The sequence below is a fragment of the Anolis sagrei genome, chromosome 9 (genome assembly GCF_037176765.1).
Source record: "Anolis sagrei isolate rAnoSag1 chromosome 9, rAnoSag1.mat, whole genome shotgun sequence".
Classification (NCBI taxonomy): Eukaryota; Metazoa; Chordata; class Lepidosauria; order Squamata; family Dactyloidae; genus Anolis; species Anolis sagrei.
The window spans coordinates 8,491,662-8,508,081 of NC_090029.1; the positions used below are offsets into that span (position 1 = coordinate 8,491,662).

At 43.6% G+C, this 16,420-nt stretch overlaps 1 protein-coding gene across 5 annotated transcripts in view; it reads right to left on the bottom strand.

Moving 5' to 3' along the window:
• Positions 1-6,466: 6,466 nt before the first annotated feature.
• The window catches only part of SIN3A (SIN3 transcription regulator family member A), an 86,164-nt gene continuing 76,210 nt past the window's right edge, over positions 6,467-16,420 (bottom strand). For 3 of the 5 annotated variants that reach the window (XM_067471260.1, XM_067471259.1, XM_067471262.1), the window contains exons 18-21: positions 15,796-15,888; positions 12,896-12,990; positions 11,665-11,893; positions 6,467-9,863 (exon numbers count right to left, since the gene is read on the bottom strand). In XM_067471260.1, coding sequence (XP_067327361.1) covers positions 9,630-9,863; positions 11,665-11,893; positions 12,896-12,990; positions 15,796-15,888 — 651 coding nt within the window. In that variant the 3' untranslated portion in view covers positions 6,467-9,629. The remainder of the gene's footprint in view (positions 9,864-11,664; positions 11,894-12,895; positions 12,991-15,795; positions 15,889-16,420) is intronic. The other 2 variants (XM_067471261.1, XM_067471263.1) reach the window with 1 other exon arrangement.

Consider the following 16,420-nt stretch of genomic DNA (forward strand, 5'->3'; position numbering starts at 1 on the left):
GACCCATCATTGTTTGAATCCACAGTGCTCTCTGGGTGTAGGCAAATTACAACTCCCAAACTCAAGGTCAATGCCCACCAAACCCTTCCAGTATTTTCCGTTGGTCATGAGAGTTCTGTGTGCCAAGTTTGGTCCAATTCAATTGTTGGTAGAGTTCAGAATGCTCTTTGAAAGTAGGTGAACTATAAATTCCAGCAACTACAACTCTCAAATGTCAAGGTCTATTTTCCTCGAACTTCACCAGCATTCACATTAGGGCATAATTAATATTCGTGCCAAGTTTCATCCAGATCCATCATTGTTTGAATCCACAGTGCTCTCTGGGTGTAGGCGAACTACAACTCCCAAACTAAGGTCAATGCCCACCAAACCCTTCCAGTATTTTCCGTTGGTCATGGGAGTTCTGTGTGCCAAGTTTGGTCCAATTCCATTGTTGGTAGAGTTCAGAATGCTCTTTGGTTGTAGGTGAACTATCAATCCCAGCAACTACAACTCCCAAATGACAAAATCAGTCCTCCCATAACACTCCAATAAGAATACATCCTGCATACCAGAAATTTACATAAGGATTCATAACAGCAGCAAAATTACAATTATGAAGTAGCAATGAAAATAATGTTATGGTTGGGGGTCACCACAACATGAGGAACTGTATTAAGGGGTCGCGGCATTAGGAACGTTGAGAACCACTGCTATAGAGACTTATATCCTTATACATGGGCAGTTTCAGCATCCTGTGATAAATAGAAGTAAGTGGGTCAGGGGAAATCTTTAATGAACCCCCCCCCCCCTTATTTTGGTTCTTAAACAAGATGCTCGAGAGCACCACAAATGGCACATTGCAGGGCAACACGTCATGGGTTTCGTATGGGATGAAGTCACAAATGCCAAGCATCCATTACAACTCCAATTTTCACTCCGTTGCCTCTTTGTGAAAGCTTTAGCGTGACTCTTCCGTCTATGAGCTCAGTGTGAGAACTTACAGATTTGCTGGCATGCCGAACCCAATAAGCTTCCCAGTCCTTTGTGAGCTAATGATAATGATAATCAAGTCAGCAATGTCCTAAAGCTGGTGGTCGGGCGAAAGGGGCCGTGGCAGAGGACTTGGAAACGCACCTCGGCTGTGGCTAATTTGCATGTTTTATGCACACTTCATTAGCATAGTTTCTAAATCATGCCATTGTTGGTTTCGGCGTGGAAGGCGAGAAGCAACAAGCGTGGGGTTGTTTTTCAAATACTGTATGTGCAATTTCACAGAGACCATGATGGAGAAACAATATGGTCCATAAGGTGGCCATACGTTGGGGGGAAAAAACCCGAGAGTGCAGCTAGCTACTCTTGAATTAATTCAGCTTGGGTTGCTGTGAGTTTTCCGGACTGTCTGGCCATCTTGGGGATTTTGCTAGTGTACCGCCCACCCCGCGACTCAGCAGTCTCCCTGCCTGAGGTAGCAGATTTATTATGCTGTTGTTTTTTGATGTGTTGGGCCTCGGCCTCTTGTAAGCTGCACCGAGTCCTTCGGGAGATGTTAGCGGGGTATAAATAAAGGATTATTATTATTATCTCCCAGAAGCATTCTCTCCTGACATTTTGCCCACATCTGTGGCAGCCATCCTCAGAGGTTGTGAGATCTGTCGGAAACTAGGAAAGTGAGGTTTACGTTTCTGTAGAATGGTGTCCAGGATGGAAGAACTCTTGTCTATTTGAGGCAAGTGTGACTGTTGCAATTGGCCACCTTGATTAGCACTGAATAGCTTTGCAGCTGCTTCCTGCCTGGGGGAATCCTTTGTTGGGAGGTGTTAGCTGGACCTGATTTCCTGTCTGGAATTCCTGTTTATTTATTTATTGTTTTTTTAGTGTTGCTCTTTATTTACTGGAAGAGCACTGGTTTTCTCAATGTTCACAAACACTTGCACAGTTGAGCGGTTTCCAATGTCTCACTGTTGGCAATACAACTGATTCGGGGAGCAGGGCAGAATCCCTGCTTGGGAGATAAATCCCATTTTGTCCACCCCACCCTTGCAAAAAAACAAACAAACAAACAAAACAACAACACCCAGCCTGAATCCACAAGAAGGGAACCTTATGCAATGTATGGCACATATAACACATAGTGCTTCACGACCCAATTCCTCTTTTCTAGCTTTTAGGTGCCCCCTGCTGGCGGCTGGGAAATCTACAAGGAGCATCCCCCAACTTAAGAGTGGAGCCTCTATGGTCAATTCTGCAAAGGTACAGAATAGGGGACAATGAAAAAGACCTTGGAGTCCTCGTGGACAACAAGTTAGACATGAGCCAACAAAAAAGCCAATGGGATTTTGGCCTGCATCAATAGGAGTCTAGTGTCTAGATCCAGGGAAGTCATGCTACCCATGCTCTATTCTGCCATGTTCAGACCACACCTGGAATCACATGGTGTCCAATTCTGGGCACCACAATTGAAGGGTGATGTTGACTCTAAGCTGGAATGTGTCCAGAGGAGGGCGACTCAAAGGATAAAGGGACTGGAGAACAAGCCCTATGAAGAGCAGATTAAAGAACTGGGCATGTTTAGCCTGCAGCAGAGAAGAGACTTGATGATGACCATGGAACAATATGTGAGAAGAAGTCATAAGGAGGAGGGAGCAAGTTTCTGCTGCCCTGGAAACTAGGATGCGGAACAATGGCTTCAAACTAGAAGAAAGAACGGAGATTTCACCTGAATATGAGGAAGAACTTCCTGACTGTGAGAGCTGTTCAGCAGTGGAACTCTCTGCCCCGGAGTATGGTGGAGGCTCCTTCTTTCGAGGCTTTGAAGCAGATCCTGGATGGCCATCTGTTGGGGCTTTGGATGAGATTTCCCTGATTCGTGACAGAAAGGGGTTAGACTGGATGGCCCTCGAGGTCTCTTCCAACTCTAGGATTCTATTTCTGGACGAACTTGGCCACAGAATTGCTTTGGAAGACCTAGAAATTCCCAGCCAGTCGTTTGCTTGGTTCTCCAACATGATTCTATGGCCAATCATTGATAGATGCCATCTCTAGAACAATACTAGGGCAAAATCAATTCTCAGGGTGCTTTGGATGTGGGGAATGATGTAAATGAGGTTCAAGATGGCAATTGTTTGCTCAGTGATAATTATGCAAAGAATGACAGAGAGGCACCTGTTCCAAGTGTAGTTTCCCATGAGAATGTTCCTACAGAGTATAGGGATGATGGTTTACTCCCTGAATTGCTCCCAGAGTTCCCAGAATTTGGGGCTTGAAAACAACATGGCATCTATGGAGACTAATGAGCATAGAGATAGGCGGGCGGAAATTAGTCAAAACAGACAGGCCGAGCAAGGCCTTTGGCGTTCTGCCAGGCTTCAACAGAAAAAGATAAGGGCCGCTCAATGAAAGCGAAACCAGTTTCTGTGTGCTTGGAAAGGTTTAAGAGTTTCAAGCATGGAAAATATTACCAGATGAAGCATTGTTTAGAATCCTGCTAAGTTCTTGTTCTCACCTCATAGAAGCCTTGCTTGGAAGATTCATGCTTAAAGATTTATTTCCTGTTTGGTTTTTTGTCTCTTGTGATCAAAGCTTCCTGGTTCTTTGGATTTTGTTAGAGACTTGTAGACTTTGCTTTTGGACATTGCTGAACTCTACCTTGGACTAATTTGTTTCGCTTATATTCTTACCTAATTGGATTTACCTATTCCTTTAAAGCAGTGGTTCTCAACCTGGGGGTCGGGACCCCTGAAGGGGTCGCGAGGGGGTGTCAGAGGGGACATCATCACAGACAGTATTTTCTGTTCGTCATGGGAGTTCTGTGTGGGAAGTTTGGCCTAATTCTATCATTGGTGGGCTTCAGAATGCTCTTTGGTAGTAGGTGAACTATAAATCCCTGCAACTACAACTCCCCAATGATGGGATTCAGGTTCACAATCTGGTTCAAAATGTCCCTGTTATAGTCAATGATGAACAGGATGTGGAAGTTCAGTTTCCCACAGCAAGAAATGAGTTTGTCGATACTGAAACTAGCCAGGTGCAGGTGGAAATTGACTCAGAAAAGGAGGACAATTCTCAGCCTGATAATGAGCAGGAAGGCAAACTGGATAATACTAACAGACTGACGTTGACGAAATGGGAACCTTAGATCATGCTGACTGTTTGGAATTCAGAGTTCGAAGGAGTGCGAGAATAGCTAACAAGGAGGAGGTCAGAATGCCAAAGAAACGCCTTCATGTTTTGCAAAGGGTATTAAGCAGTGTGTTCTGTCACACGCTGGGCTTGAAACAAAATGCTTTTAAAACAGGATGTGCAATTTTAGCCCAGTGAGAAGCTAGGGGGCCTGAAGAGAAATTCGTAAGGATTTTCACCATAAACAGTCTTTAGAGGGCTTGTGAAATACAACAAAGTCTTATTGGTGAACAATCAACAGGAACTTGTTTTGTCTTCAAAAGGTTAAACAAATGCTTCCAGGCTTTTGTGCAACTAGTGGCTTCTGTTACTTTTACTCTAAAGCAGGAATGGGGAACCTTCGGCCCTCCAGGAGTGGTGGACTTCAACTCCCACAATTCCTTGAGGCCAAGGTAAGCCTTTGGGGCGAATGCCGAGCCTCAAGGAATTGTGGGAGTTGAAGTCCACCACACCTGGAGGGCCGAAGGTTCCTGACCCCTGCTCTAAAGGAAAATCCCTTTCCAAACTTCTCCCAGGCTAACTGTGAACCTAAACCTAACTGATGTGGGTGCCACTACTGGGTTGAACTGCGTCTCAAAGTATCGAGTGGACCTACCAGTAGGCCTGTAGTCACTTCAGCTGGAGTTCTTAGATATTCAAAGCTGTTTTTCCCTCCAAAATTCCTCAGAGCTTTAGGGCTGTTTCCCTGGGAATCTTTGGGAATCCTTTTGTTCTTAAGACTGTTCTCCCCCGGGAAGTCTTAAGGGTTGAAGCCTTTATACAGGAGAAGTCTGTACACGTCTTGTACATTGACTTTCCTTGCTGAGACTAACTGAAAATGGCTCCCGTCCCTTCTCAATTGTCCTGAACAGGGGAACCAAACTTAACGATGATGGACAGGGGGGCTGCCCTATAACTGCAAACTTTAACAGGAAGCCACCCTTCTGCAGAATTCCAAGCCTTGGGCTGCAAGCAAACACTTAATACAAAGTTGGAGCTTCTCGTACAGCTGTACCAGCACAGTGTGTTTGGGGCTAACCCTTTGTCAGAGTAACTTTTCGTTTAACCAAGAAGCTTGCATTTTGCTTGTCTGGATTAGCTTGCACTTCTTGTATTCATGGTTTCAGGACTGAGTCATGTTCTCATGAGATTTTACTTTGCTCGTGTCTTTTTGGATCATGCTTCAAAGTGTTATTTTGTATTGATCTTTTAGAACATTACTTTTGTTTTTAAGAACTTTTTATTTTTTTAATAAACTATAATGACTTCTGGCTGTGTGCCGTTTGGTGTTTTCAGCAAGGGGAACCAATTCTGAAGTGTGACAGAAATGACTTCACACTGCTTTGGACATACGAGGGGTATTTTTTAAGTAAGGTCCGTTTTGTTGTAGACACTAGTAGTTCGCGCGCATACCACAACGAGCGTGTGCGTCGTGTACCGGCATGCCTCGGGAACAACTGTGCTCAGTTTCCGCTCTGTAGCTAACCTGTACGGTTCTGTTCTGTGCTTTAAAAATGTTTAAGACTATCAACTCACCCTCCGCATGTGAGATTCGCTCAGTGATACGGTTTTTATCAGCAAGGAACCTGCCTGCTTCAGAAATTCATCGACAGATTTGTGAAGTGTACGGTGAAACTGTTATGAGTGAAAGCAAAGTGCGTAAGTGGGTATAATTCAAAGATGGCCGTGACAACATCCATGATGAGGACTGCTCCGGTCGCCCTTCTTTGATTACACACGATTTGGTGGCTTCAGTTGAAGCGAGGATTCGTGAGAACAGGCGCTTCACAATAACAGGTCTCTCAAACGAATTTCCTGACGTGTCGAGATCAGTGCTTTACAACATTATTTCTGAACACCTAAAGTTTAGGAAACTATGCTCCCGTTGGGTCCCGAAACACCTAACAGAGGATGAAAACGTGAAAATGGCAGTGAACTCTTGGTTATCGGAGCAGGCGGCAAGTTTTTATGAAGAGGGTATTTTAAAATTGGTTCAGAGGTATGGTAAGTGTTTGAACAAACTTGGCAACTATGTCGAAAAATAGAGTGAAGTATGTACTTTCTGAAAATAAATTTACTTTTTTGAAATAAACTTTCGTTGTGTACTTATGTTCAAACGGACCTTACTTAAAAATACCCCTTGTATATTAAATGGCAACTATTGGAGGAATAGGTTTATTTGTCTGCTGTTTTACCTTGAGTTTGTCAAAGACCGTTTTTGAACGGAAAATGTGTGAAAATGCCAACACGGTCCCCCCTTTTGCTCACCGCTCTTTGGGGGCCGAACCACTTGTGTTCTGGAAGGACGACCACCAACATCCGCACACACGGGTAGCCCTGATATTTTAATGGAAATACTGCACTACAGTCAAAAGTTTACAACATCTGTATAGAAATCATCATCACATGAAATAGGTGGCAAAAAAAAAAAGGAAAAACGAAAGGAAGAAAGAAGAAAAGAAGCACGTTACAGGAATACAAAAAGCAGTTCGAAATAAGGAAAAGCGTCCTTTTCCCCGCCCCTCCCCGCGATTTGTACAGGCCAGGGTTGGAGCTTGGAGCTCCGATGTCAGACATCAGGATTGATTTTGGGGGGAAAGAAGAGGCAGAGACATTGCAAAACCCTGCTGGGAACGAAAGAGTCGGACCCCATTCCAGGACTGGCCGGGAAAGGAGGAAAAATCCCTGACCCTGTTTCCTGTCCTGCTTTGCCCGGGCAAAGGCATCGAAGCTGCCGTTTTTCCCAACTCGGTGTTTGGTACGTGTAAAAGAAACTGGTATTTGAAGATACACAAAGAGGAGGACGACGATGGAAGGAGAGGCGAGCCAAAATGGAAGAGGGACACAATAGCGTTGTCGTTAATGCCCCGTTTTCCTACTAACAGGGCGACGGAAAGAGACTTGGGGGGAATACGTTAAGCTTATTGCTGGTATACTGTCTGAACTTCCCAACTCAAGTTTCCCTCCCATTTCCACTCTTGTTTTCTCCTCCTGTCTCCCCCCCCCCCCCCCTGTTGATTGTGTTGATGCTATATTTCTGAGAACTGGGGACAGATAATTTAAATTAACAAGTCTGGGGAGACCCAGCGAGCGCTCTCTCTCTCCCTATCTCGATATATATATATATATACACATACATACACACCTGGTAGAATCTCGCTTATCCGACCTTTGCTTATCCGACATTCCGTCTTATCTGATATTCCGTCTTATCCAACACCTTTCTTTTCCCCCAATTAAAGGAGCGCACCTCAACTCTCCATTCCCAATAAGTACAAAAGGAGGAGGAGGAGGGAGGAAAGGGGAAAAAGAGGAAGGACCAGAAGTGGAAGTGCCCTCCTTCCCTCTCCGATTTCCACGCTCCTCTTCCGCATCCGGGCACTTCCTCCTGAACCATCTAGCCCTGGGGTTTTGCCTTGCCTTAATTCTTTTGAGTTCCTGTTGTTATGATTCTAGGTGTCTAGCGTCACATCTGATGGGTAACAATAGGAGACTCCGTATCATCCGATATTTTCATTTATCCGACGTTCTGCCGGCCTGTTTATGTCGGATAAGTGAGACTCTACTGTATATATGTAAATATATATATGTGTGTATGTATGCATATATATATGTATATATCCTCCTTGTTAACTTTGTGCAAGAAGGGAAGCATGTCTCCTTGGAGAAGGACAACTTTTGTATCCACAAAAAAGAAAAATCCGCAGGTGCTTCTCGTAAAGGGAGACTCCGATTATCTTGCCTGGAAAAAGAGGCTCCGATTATCTCTGTCTTTACACATCCGACACGGTGAGCTTTCTAAAAATATATATATAGACATCCCTGCTTTTCGGCCACTAGACCAACGGGAAGAGATCGCCCTCTCTCTCTCGTTTTCCGTGGCCCAGCTTTCCCTTGTCGCATTCGCACACATAAAACATCCGCGCCAAAAGCAGCTCTCTCTGCCGAATACTGGTTTGGTATTTACGCAGGTTTTCCTTCCAAACACCAAGAAGAAACGCGCCATAAGCAACACAACGGCCGAAGCCCCAAACTGGACAGCTCAGCAGCACTTCCCAAAAGTGCGGATTCTCCGAGCCGGAAGACTTAAGAAGTGGATAGAAAGCTACCCACTAAAAAAAAAAAAAAGAAAGGAAAAGTATATATATAATACATATCCATATATTCAAACAAACTGCTTGAAATTAAAAAGACATTACAAATCATAATGCACTTCCACAGACTTTCTCTTATTCGCACAAGCACGCTCCCGTCTTTGTCTTTGTGAATCCCAGCTCGACGCAACATCCCCTCTCGAGAACCAAGATGTATTATTATTATTATTATTATTCATGTTTTTTGTTTCATTTTCTTTTTTTACAAAAAGGAGAAAACATTTTTTTTTTTTGTCTCACAAAGCACTACAATGATAACAACTCCCTTTGGTAGTAGAAAGTGTAATAAAATGCCACACTGTTGCTGCTCCTTGCCCTAAACAAACCCTGAAGCCACCTGGGTACGACTATGGTACACAAGAAGCTAGATCTCCTAGCACATCAAGCATACTTTTTTCTTCCTTTAATAGAAAAAAAATTGACAAATATGTACATTTATTTACAAAAATAAAGGGGGAGGAGGAGGGAAGAGGAGGGGAAAAAAAACAAAGTTGAAACTCATTGCTGTTGTGGAAGATTTTGCCTGGAACTGGAACGGCACGTTTTTGTGTTTTGTTATGTATCTGAATGTGTTTCCCACGTGTAAAAAGCTGGTGCATGGCACTAAAAAGAGACTAGTAAACAAGCAAGTACCAAAATAATAATAATAATAATACAAATAAAAAAATAATAAAACCCCAAATGGATAAAATAAGTTTCCACTGGCACTAAAGGAAGGATATGGTTGGATCTTAGGTGGTGTTTACGTAAGTCACAGGGAGAGACCTGGAAGAGAGACAAGACGGTGTCGGACTCAGATTTTCCGAAGTCGAGACGGATGGAAGATTTTGCAAAAAGCCAGGGATATCTCTGCGATCCCTGGAATATTCTGGCTCTAGGATTTCTTTTTTTTTCCTTTTTTTGTGGGGAAGAGGATTTTAAATGCACCAAATCTCGATGTCGTCAGGCTATCTTAAAGCACTCCCAAAAAAGAGGGAAGGAGGAGGGTTTCAAAATGCACCAAAAATATCTCGGTTTCGTCCCAAGTCCTCAGAGTCCCTCGATGTCGGAGAATATGCTGCTGGTGTGTCAAGGCAGGGCTGGTTGTCTGCACCGCTACCCACAACGTGTGCCATGAGCTGGGTTCCTCGGGGTCGACGTTTCCCTCAACTATGGATGCCGCGACGGAGTTATGCGGAGGAGGAGGAGGAGGAAGAAGGCGTTCCGCCTCCTCGGGTTTTGTGTCTCGCTTCCTCGATGTGCGCAAACACACACACAACAGACACACACATATCCCCCAACGCTCTGGCGTTCTCCCCGGCAGAGGGTTTCTTTTTTTTTCTCTTTTTCTATTTTTTAGGGAGTCTTGAATATTGTGGCGCCGTACTTGACGCGGTACTTGTTGATGCTCACAAAGTGAAGGTCCTCTGCGTCGCAGGTGGTGGTGCAAGGCACCAGACCTTCCAGGCCTTCGCCCATCAGCCACTTGTTCGTCTCAGCCGCCATCTCGCGGGTCACGTGCTCCTTGGTCCATCGGTCGACCCAGGCCTGGAAGCGCTGGTGCAGCCGCTTGCTCACCCGTTCGTGGGACTGCAGGGGGAAAGGAGAGATCAAAAGGTGAAAAGCGTGATGGAACCTCAGTATTCAGGTGTAGGGTAAGAGCCTACACCTGAAGACACAGGTTCACAGCTTGGGTGTTCTCCTGGACTCATTGCTGAGCCTGGAGAAAAACAAAGTGCTCTTCCAGCAGACTCCGGCCAATCCCTCTCCAATGCCAGAGATACAGCTTAATGGTGTAACATTAGAAAATGTTGACCATTTCCGCTCCCTTGGCAGCCACCTCTCCACCAAAGTCAACATTGACACTGAAATACAACATTCCTCCGAATGAAGCAAAGAGTGTTTCAAGGACTGGGACATCCGTAGGGATACCAAGGGGCTTGTTTATAAAGCTATTGTCCTCCCAACCCTGCTATACGCCTGCGAGACGTGGACTGTCTACAGACGCCACATGCAACTCCTGGAACGATTCCATCAGCACTATCTCTGGAAAATCCTGCAAATCTCTTGGGAAAACAAGCAGACAAACGTCAGCGTGCTGGAAGAAGCAAAGACCACCAGCATTGAAGCGATGGTCCTCCGCCATCAACTTTGCTGGACAGGCCACGTTGTCCGGGTGTCTGACCACCGTCTCCCAAAGCAGTTGCTCTACTCTGAACTCAAGAACGGAAAACGGAATGTTGGTGGAAAGAAAAAGAGATTTAAAGATGGGCTCAAAGCCAAGCTTAAAAACTCTGGCATAGACACTGAGAACTGGGAAGCCCTGGCCCTTGAGCGCTCCAGATGGAGGTCAGCTGTGACCGGCAGTGCTGCAGAAATTGAAGAGGCACAAATGGAGGGTGAAAGAGAGAAATGTGCCAAGAGGAAGGAGCATCAAGCCAACCCCGACCGGGACCGCCTTCCACCTGGAAACCAATGCCCTCACTGTGGGAGAAGATGCAGATCAAGAATAGGGCTCCACAGTCACCTACGCACCCACCAGAACACTGATCCTGGAAGACTACCCTATTCGGCCAATGAGGGATTGCCTAAGTAAGTAAGTAAGTAAGTAAGTACACTCCCCCAGAAGACACAGGTTCACAGTTTGCTGTACTCACAGAGCTCAGGCAGTGTTGTATTGCAGTGCCAATGTTGACTTTTGTGAAGAGGTGGCTGCCACAACAGGGTTGGGAGGACAATAGCTTTATAAAAAAGCCCTTTGGTATCCCTACGGATGTCCCAGTCCTCAAAACACTCTCTGCTTCATTTGGAGGAATGCTGCACTTGCAGAGCTCAGGCGGTGTTGTATTTTGGTGTCAATGTTGACTTTTGTGAAGAGGTGGCTGCCACAACAGGGTTGGGAGGACAATAGCTTTATAAACAAGCCCCTTGGTATCCCTACGGATGTCCCAGTCCTCAAAACACTCTCTGCTTCATTTGGAGGAATGCTGCACTCGCAGAGCTCAGGCGATGTTGTATTGCCGTGTCAATGTTGACTTTTGTGAAGAGGTGGCTGCCACAGCTTGGGTGTTCTCCTGGGTGTTCCCAGGTTTCGGCAGTGACCAGGGGAGCTTTTGAACAATTAAAACTTGTGTGCCAGCTGCGCCCATACCTTGGAAAGCAAGACTGGGCACAATCAGGGACAGCTAATCACCTCTCAACAAAAGATTCCCCCAGGCACTAACAAGCCACACCAAAAAACTGCCAGGCCATCAAATACTAATTAAGGTGACCTTATTATTATTACCATATCATGCAAATCTAATGTGCACCCTAATTGTAGCAAAGTGATTTAGGCCCCCCCCCCCTTTTTCCGGCCATAGGTGAGTGTTAACTCCGAGTAAATACCTACCTGATGGGCACGCAGCAGAGCGGTCCTCCGGTACATGTAATCCTCCGACTTGATGACGTACACCATCTTGTAGGAGTTGAGCTTGAACTTGCACTCCAGCTTGTCCAGGCTCTCCACATTCTCCAGGGGCTTCTTGCCGGCCCCCTCCTTGCCGTCCTTCTCCTGCTGCTGCTCCCGGCCGCGCTGGCACTTGCGGATCCGCCGCAGGTTCCTGGAAAGCAGAGAGCCCCTGCTGGGATTAGCATCCCATAATATCCACGGCCTTGGTTCCCTGCCCGCTTCTCCCTTTCCCCTCCGTTTGGCACAAGGAGCCCCTTCTTATCATTTGAGAATGAGGGAAAGGGCGTTCAGCATGCCACAAGTGAAGGAAGACGGCGAGAAGCTGGAATGTGTCTGGAGAAGGGCAACTAACATGATCAGAGATCTGAGAACTATGAATCCTGACTGTAATTAAAAGTTGCTAATGAGAACTGAAAAGTAAACTCTGATAAGAACTGGGACAGTGATAAGAGAAATGTTTACAATGTTAAGAAGGAAGTCAACATAATAATAAAAATAATAATAATAATAATAATTATTATTATTATTATTATTATTATTTCTACCTCGCCACCATCTCCCTGATGGGGACTCGGAGTGGCTTACATGGGGCCAAGCCCGGACAACATAATACAGTAATAAAAACATATACAACAGACAACAACATTATCAAAATGACATTAAAATAATAATAATAATAATAATAATAATAATAATAATAATAATAATTCCAATAGACACAATCACGATAGAGATGACAATGGGCAGGCCACATATTCTGAATTAAAAAAAACAATTAACAGACTATGATGAGATAAAATAGGAGCAGGATGTTTAAATGGAACTCATAAAACACACAGAGTTGTGGGACAGAACATCCTATTTGGAGGGCACGAACTCCATTAGCCGAAAACGTTGAGGGGGTGTAAAATATCATACTGAGCACCTACTCGCCAAAGGCGCAGCGGAAAAGCCAGGTTTTGAGGTCCTTTTTAAATGTTTCCAGTGAAGGGGCTTTCCTGATCTCCCCAGGTAAAGAGTTCCAAAGTCGGGGGGCCACAGAAGAGAAGGCTCTCTTTGACCCTCCCGACTTTGACTGCCTGAGACACAACACTCAGCAGAAGCAGCTATCTTGCCAAATGGCTGGCTGCCATTCACAGCCAAGAGCCAAGCGCCATCTCAGTTCACTCACCTTGGCAAAAAAACAGGCTTCTGGGCCAGTTGCTCCCGCAGTTCAGGAGAGGTCGAATCGGAGTTGACGTACCGATCCACATAGTCGGTCCAGCGCTGGAAAAGGAACAAAAAAGCATCTTGTTTTCTTGTGCAAGAAGCATAACTTTGACTACCGGTTTCATGACTGCGCAATGTTTACTTCCTTCCTTACAGCATTCATATTCTGCCCTTCTCACCCCGAAGGAGACTCAGGACGGATTACAGAACACACACACACAACAAACATTTGATGCCGTTACACAGACAGGCCAGACAACAGATAGAAGGATTATGTCTCCTGTGCTATGCTAATAATATAATGTAATATAATATAATATATTGTATATACATATATTACTTATAATATTATAATGTTATGCAATATAATATTACTACTACTAATAATAATGATATTATAATTATATATTTATATTACATGTAGTATTACTAATATTATTACAATACAATGGCATAGTACAATATAGTAATATTTAATACTGATATTGTACTATGCTAATAATATAATATATTGCAGGTATATATATCTTGTAATGCAATATACTACTACTACTAATAATAATATTATAATTATATATTTATATTACATGTAATATTACTAATATTATTACAATACAATGGCACAGTACAATATAGTAATATTTAATCCTGATTGTACTATGCTAATAATATAATATATTACAGGCATATATATCTTGTAATGCAATATAATATTACTACTAATAATAATGATATTATAATTATATATTTATATTACATGTAATATTACTAATATTATTACAATACAATGGCAAAGTACAATATAGTAATATTTAATACTGATATTGTACTATGCTAATAATATGATATATTGCAGGTATATATATCTTGTAATGCAATATAATACTACTACTACTACTACTACTACTAATAATAATGATATTATAATTATATATTTATATTACATGTAATATTACTAATATTATTTCAATAGAATGGTATAGTACAATATAGTAATATTTAATACTGATATTGTACTATGCTAATAATATAATAAATTGTATGTATATATATCTTGTAAGCCGCTCTGAGACCTCTTTGGGGTGAGAAGAGCGGCATATAAATGCAATAATAAATAAATATGTCGGCATTTGTTGGGGTTCAGCCTGCGTGTGAACCTGAACCTGATTCTCTGATTGCTGAACCTGAACCTGATTCTCTGATTGTATTTCCTGATGCTAATGAAAATGTATTTTTCCCTGATGGTAATGAAAATGTTGATTCTGAGGTCAGTGGCTTGGAAAGTGAAACTACACATTCTGATGAGAATGTTGCAGAGCCAAGCGGTGATAGCTCTTCAGAGGAGTTGGCACCTGGGTTCCTTAATGAGGATAGAAAAGGACAGATTTGGAAAAACAGGAGTGAATCGCAGAGTCTGCGAAGGTCAAGCAGATTAAGGGAGAAGGAAACACAGGCTTCAAAGCCTGGAGGCGTGTCACGAAACAGCTTCTTCAGTTTTAAGTGCCTCTCGCCGGGTTGTCTCGTGAGATCAGGCATCATTTTGACTGAGGCATTACCTTGGCAGATTTCCCGTTTCCCGTGGCCTACATCCCAAGAGGCTTCTAGTGCTCCAAGTACGGTTAGTGAATTGCTAACAGGTTCCAGGTTTTTACAGTGTTGCTTTTGGATTTTGGATCTAGTTCTTGACTGCTGATTTTTACTGTGGCTTTTTGACTTTGCATTTTCTTCTATTTTGTAACCATTTTTCATCAATAAAAAGGGATTGTTTTTTCCCACAATCAAGTGTTGTGAATTGTTATCTTATGGTCTCGTTTCCTGCTCTGGGTTGCAACAACATTGTTTTCCCAACTTCGGCGTCCTGGAGGCTGTGCTCAATTCCGGCCAGAGGGGGGGCTGTCGCCCCATCCTCTCTGACGAAGAGCCTTGATCACAGGCTTCCTCCTTTCTTTGATTGCTGGCATTTTCTGGTATTTCTTTTTATGGTGCCGTAAAATACCTCTCAGTTTAAGAGGGGCCAAATTTATCTACTCAATAGCTTACAGCTGTTTTCGAACTGCTTAGGTGGACAGTAAGCTGAGCTGAAGGTCAGGTGCTCTCCCTGACCTGGTCTTCGAGCTGCCAACCTTTTCATTGGTAAGATCGATCGCTGATGGTGATTAACCAGCTGTGCTAAAGCCCAGCCCTTAATCTCGAGTACTGAGAGAATCCAGTCTATTTATTATTCTCCGATTCCCTGAAGTGCATAAGAAGCATCTGTGTATAGCTCAGTTAGTAGTAGTAGTAGTAGTAGTAGTAGTAGTAGTAATAATAATAATACTCTGAAAAAGGAGACAAAGGAGGGCCTGATTCTGGCAGCCCAAGAACAAGCCATTAGAACCAATGCCATCAAAGCAAGAATTGAAAAGTCGACAACAGATCCCAACTGTAGACTCTGCAAGGAAGCAGATAAAGCATCATGTTTTCCTTCTTCGACTGCTTGTTTTCCTTGTGAGAGTCCTCTTCCCCCAGACTTTCTAGGCAGATAGAGCCAGTCAACATCACTACGAGGATGTAGTGAATTATGAATGGTCAGGAGTTTTCTTGTTTTTCTGTCCAAATTGTCCAGTTCTGCCTGCGTCCATTATTATTATTATTATTATTATTATTATTATTATTATTATTATTATTATCAATTAGATTTAGGCCCTTAATAGATGGAGGGAGGCGTGAGCTGTGAAAGGAAGTCGCAAACCTCTCCAAGTTTTGATGGAGCCACTCAGTACCTACTTCTGCTACACCTGAAAGGTTTAATTAAACAGGTAAACGCCTCATTTTGGCAACACATTCAAGAATGCCTTTAAAACACAAGCAGGGCCTTCTCACCTCGGCTTCAACAGGATCGTCGGAGTTTTCTTCTTCGGTGTCGAGCAGCTCGATAGTTAACTGGACGTGGCCTCTGCTCTGAATGAACATCAGCTATGGGACAGCAAAGAGGAGGGCTCAGTTAATAGGGAGTCCAATTGTGGTTGGAGTAGTACAGTGTTTCTCAACCTGGGGGTCGCAAAGGGGTGTCAAAGGGGTTGCCAAAGACCATCAGAAAACACAGTATTTTCTGTTGATCATGGGGGTTCTGTGTGAGAAGTTTGGCCCAATTCTCTCGTTGGTGGGGTTTAGAATGCTCTTTGATTGTAGGTGAACTATAACTCCCAACAATTACAACTCCCAAATGTCAAGGTCTATTTTCCTGAAACTCCACCAGTGTTCACATTTGGGAATATTGAGTATCTGTGCCAAATTTGGCCCAATTTTATCATTGGTGGAGTTCAGAATGCTCTTTGATTGTAGGTGAACTATAAATCCCAGCAACTACAACTCCCAAATGTCAAGGTCTATTTCCCCCAAACTCCACCAGTGTTCACATTTGGGAATATTGAGTATCTGTGCCAAATTTGGCCCAATTCTATCATTGGTGGAGTTCAGAATGCTCTTTGATTGTAGGTGAACTATA